At 48.0% G+C, this 4,776-nt stretch overlaps 1 protein-coding gene across 1 annotated transcript in view; it reads left to right on the forward strand.

Moving 5' to 3' along the window:
- LOC104626156 overlaps nt 1-4,776 on the forward strand; it is a gene marked incomplete at its 5' end in the record, with an annotated part of 14,833 nt that overhangs the window by 9,219 nt on the left and 838 nt on the right. Inside the window, 3 exons of the mRNA XM_010294004.1 lie at nt 1,264-1,450; nt 2,456-2,610; nt 3,865-3,891. Coding sequence (XP_010292306.1) covers nt 1,264-1,450; nt 2,456-2,610; nt 3,865-3,891 — 369 coding nt within the window. The remainder of the gene's footprint in view (nt 1-1,263; nt 1,451-2,455; nt 2,611-3,864; nt 3,892-4,776) is intronic.

Consider the following 4,776-nt stretch of genomic DNA (forward strand, 5'->3'; position numbering starts at 1 on the left):
CAGATGTAACGTTCAGCACTGGCAATGTGCTCTACAAAACCGGGTGCTCGCTCGCGGGTGTCTCTCTGGTGCCTGCACCTCCAATACCTGAGCAGCTCTCTGTCATTTTCCTCTTCAGAGTCACAGCCCCTCTGTGTAGAAGGGGGTACACTACTACCTTCACTTGCCACAAGACATGGAGGTTGCTGTCCACATTGCATTTTGTTGGGTGTCCTAAGGCTACTTTCCAAACCGCGTTCACTCTACATGCAGACCATGAGCATGGGAAGGTTTCCATGCCCCAGACATGGCTAGGGAAGACACAACGCCCAGAACAGAGTTGAGTTAGTGTGGTATTAAGAGCTGGTTGTGAGGATGGCAGAAGCCAGTGCTCCTGATGCTGTTCTTGAGAGCTGTACAGACACCACAGAGACTGATGACATTTTGATCCTGGGACACAAAGGGAACATGGTTACTCCACATCTTTGCTTTACAGGGAAATCTTTAATGCCCTGGGCCAAAAGCAGCATCATTCATCAGATTTTCAAAGCACCCCCAAGGTATAAGTGCCACGCTGCTTTGGCAACATACCCAGATGAGATGTTACATTAAAACTCTCCATTGCCTGGGGGGTCTCTGGAGGTGCTAAACTGGTGTTGGCCTGTCCTGGTTCCAACAGCAATAAACAGTTTGTTTTCCTTTCCACTTCAGCTGGATAAAGCTCTCCTTGCTTCCTGCCCTACTAAACTCTTGTGCAACACGGTTGTGCAAGGTAGGAAATCTCCTCTTCCCACCACACCAGCTACAGCAGAAGTACACCAGCTGAAGTACCACATGCCAGTCAGATTCACTGTAAGCCGACTATGGCATCCCATCAATAAAAATACAAGATACTATTGTCTGTGCGCTTTCCAGAATAAATAACATTATCTTAAAATGCGAGTCACTATTATAACGGATCTGTTTATTTACCCAAATGCCTTAGCTGAGCAGCTCTGTGTTTAGAAACTTGTGTTCAATTCCTTCTGGGAAGCAAACCCAAAAGATGCTGAGTATCAGGTGATTTAAGTTAAACACCAATGAACCCATGAAAAATCTACACTACCAACTCTAGGCTCCTCAGCCTTCTAGAGAATTAATTTGTCCGGTTTCTGATGGGTCTCGGGACAAGGCTGGGCACCCCTGGGCTGGAATGATTGCAATTTGTCTGTACCATTGCACCGCCCGGTTACCTTGGGCTGTTGCAGCCTGAGAGTCTGCATACTTTCTTCTTGTCTGATGTAGGAGTACCTTCTGCAGCATTGCTCCTGTGGAGCTGCCAGTGTCTTCCTCAACTCGTACCAAGACATGAAGATGCTTTTTGCTGGGAGGAGCAGACCTCACAGCCTCTTGGTTCAGACTGGAAACCCTTCTGATCTTTCCATCATCCCAGAAATAGGAGTGAACACTGAAAAGCTGAGCAGCTGCAATGGTGAGTTCAAATACCTCTAACCTGCCCTCCTGCTTGCTACCAGTTGGGTGAAATAATCTGACTGGCAACTTCCTTTTCCCTGGGAAAGACAGATGGGAACAGAGAAAAGTGTTAGTGGAACTGCACCTTAGCTGGAAAGCTAAGCGATGCATTTTAAAATGCTTTGTCTACACCAAGGATTTTAACACTTCTTCACATGTGTGAAGCAGGACTTCTTGCTCTGCAGCTGTCACTACAAAGATTAGGAGAAACGCATAATAAAATGGGTCTCTCTTTTGGAAACCTAGCATGCCTGAATGGGTCTATTAGTGGAGCCCCTCCATGTGGCTTTAAAATCCCCCCAGCCAAGGTAGGATTTGACCTAAGATGGAAAGCCTTATGCCTGTTATTAGTCTCTTACCCTCTCAAGCAGGCACCAAACACATTCCTGGAGGATGACTTATTCTATAGACCAAGTGGAAATAAGCCCCAGCCGCAAAGCTTGGATCCAGAGACCAACTTTTCCAGAAGGCTGAGAAAGGCTGCGCTCAGCCTACTGATGATAAAGCCAGCTGGAAAGTCTTGATCCAATGTTAGATGTGAACCAGCCCACTAAGCGAGGCTCATCAGTTTATTCCAAATCTTGGACTTCAGCCCACCTCTAATACCTGGTGAAATGCAGAACATCAACACACCTCCTAGCAGGATTGCGTCAGAACGTAAATGGCCTTTGGGATCTCTAGTGCTGAGGCTCAGAAATGCTCTTTCCTGGCAGTTTCAGAGCAGACCTGGAAGGCAAATAAGACCATGAGGAAGCCATCAGAAAGTCTGCCATGGTCAGGCACTTTATTGGAGGAACATTCACCTTCTTTCCATGGCATGAAAACACATGGGGTCCCATCCCACCGTTAAGTCCTTAGGGTTCTCATCCCATCTGGAGTTGCAGCTTGCCAGCAGCACTGCCAAGAGGCCGTCCTGGCAGGACACTGCTGAGAAATGTGAGCAAGTCCTTGTGTTTCATTGCAGGAAGAGAGAGATACCTGGATTCAGGAAACAGCCAGCCGATGGTGGGGCTTAGGAAGTTGTCAAACAATAGGAACAACAAGGAGAATGAGTTCAGAGAAGCTGGTAGTATGGCTGAGGGACAGGCTTTTCCATCAAAGGACCCTGCAGTAAGAAAGGTGAGTGATAAGGTTGGAACCAGACACTTAGTGGGACCTGTGGGAGAAGCAGGGAGAAGTTCTGCTCCGGCAGAGCAGAGTGGGGTGCCAGAGAAGAAGCCAATCCTGCCTGCTACTGACCAGGGCTGGGGCAGTGAGGGCCAGGGTGCTCTGTGCCTCTCTGATTCCAACCTTAAATGAAGACAGTGGCTATGTCCATATGCCAAGAAAGGCACAAAAAGAGCACTGCAGACAGCAGCCTGGGCTTTAGCCCTCTCTAACTCGCAGATAACTCGACGCATGAACTCCATCATAAGTATCTTCATTACTGCTTGTCAAAACCAGGACACTGCTGCTAGCGAGATTAAACCAACCACACGTTCATTACTGCATATAAAAATCTTAGTGATCCTCCTTAGCTGGCAAAACTTATTACCAGACTGGCAGCATATCAGTGTAATTAGCTCTGGTCCCCAAAGAATGTTTCATGGAAATCATGTCACTGAAGTCCAAGGGAGCCTGGACGAATGCTTTTCCTCTCCCTTTCTTTCTCATTGTTTGTAGCTGCCTCAGCGCTTTCAGGTTCTGGTGGGGATCAGGAGTGCTGAAATGCCAGGGCAGAGGCTCTAATCAGAGTATTCCCATCCCAACAGGAAAGAGGAAGGAGTAGGTCTCTCCTGGGAAAGACCTTCTCATGAAATTTCCAGCCCAAACTTGCAAATCAGTTGCAAACGTTTCAATGAATTTCAGAAACCCATTAAGGCTCAATCCTGAAAGGTGCTCCGTGCTCTGGCTTGTGTCCAGCAAAGTTCTGGAGTATGAGCATTATTTTAAGCACATGGGAAGCCCTGATGACTTCATCAGGACTGCAGAATCAAGATCCACGCTCTTTCAACTGAATCCTAGTGCTGTCTTGTTACACCACACCTTAGTATTGTCACTTAGTATTGCATTTTGTACCCTGAGCATGAAATGCCCCATTTCCTTCTACAGTGCAGGTACTGTATGGGAATCCTACCACTTTAGTCCCCGGGCTACTAGGTGCTATACACATGAACTGTCAGTCTAAATGCAAGAGGGGAGAGGTGGAGGAGGAAAGAAGGGATTATCAGACATGTGAGGGACTGAATCTGAATCATAAAGAGATAAAGGACTTGACCGAGGCTATGGGTGGACTCCAGGGCAGAGCTGAGAACAGTGCTCAGTCTGTTCCCAGCACTGTAAGGTGGTCTCACTGTCTCATTATTTATGAATTTATTTGCCTTTTGTTTTTAGGGTCTGGACGTCAGCAAGAACATCTCGGTATGTACCGCCTGGTTGCAGAATATATTTAACTTGTACCTGCCATTGCCATGGACCCGTAGCGCATAGCATTACACATGAACAAAAGAGGTTCACTGACCCCTGAAGTTTACTATCAAAGTAACAGACACCCATGTATTACCATTTACTGCCTTTGGTCGTTGTTCTCCCCCCCCCCCAGCAGACAACAGCTAACTAACCTTCAGGAACAGCGACTGCTCCAGCTTTGTGCCCTACTGACAGTGCCTGCTTTCCCGGGACAGCACCAGCACAGTGAGGGACTAACTGCTGAGGCTTCCAAAACCCTCCCACAGCACACCTTAATCCTGGTAGTAAACACAAAGATTTGATATTTCCGTGAGTAAACAGTCTCACTTACGGGCAATTAACTCAATCGCACAGAAACCTGCGTTGCCGTTTTCAGCTGAGCCCGTGACCTCATCCGCAGTTTTGAACGGAAAACTCCGCCGAGCCCCGGGGAGATTCACCACAGGAGCCTCTGCCTGGGCTGGTGCGTGCGGCCGGGCAGCTGCCAGGATGGGCTCCCAAGGTGGCCACAACTCATGGAGCGGTGGCCCCGCTGGTGGCACAGCGGGAAGGCACCTCGGGACAGGGCAGAACAATGCCCCGGACGTGACAATGGTTTGAGAACTTCACTGAAACGGGAATCGTTTCTTCCCCATTACACTAGTCCCGGGGCATGATTTTTTTTGTCCTGTTCCCAAGGTTTTCCAGCCATTACTTGAGGAGATTTAAAACAATTTAGAAAAAAAAAAAATTTTTTTTTAAAAATGCATTACTCCTTTTCAGTTCATGAGTTCAGATGAGCTCAGCCCTAAGAGAGCAAACACTGCGGGGGGGGGGGGGGGGGCTGCGGTTCCCTGA

This window comes from Phaethon lepturus, unplaced genomic scaffold, assembly GCF_000687285.1.
Source record: "Phaethon lepturus isolate BGI_N335 unplaced genomic scaffold, ASM68728v1 scaffold17499, whole genome shotgun sequence".
Classification (NCBI taxonomy): Eukaryota; Metazoa; Chordata; class Aves; order Phaethontiformes; family Phaethontidae; genus Phaethon; species Phaethon lepturus.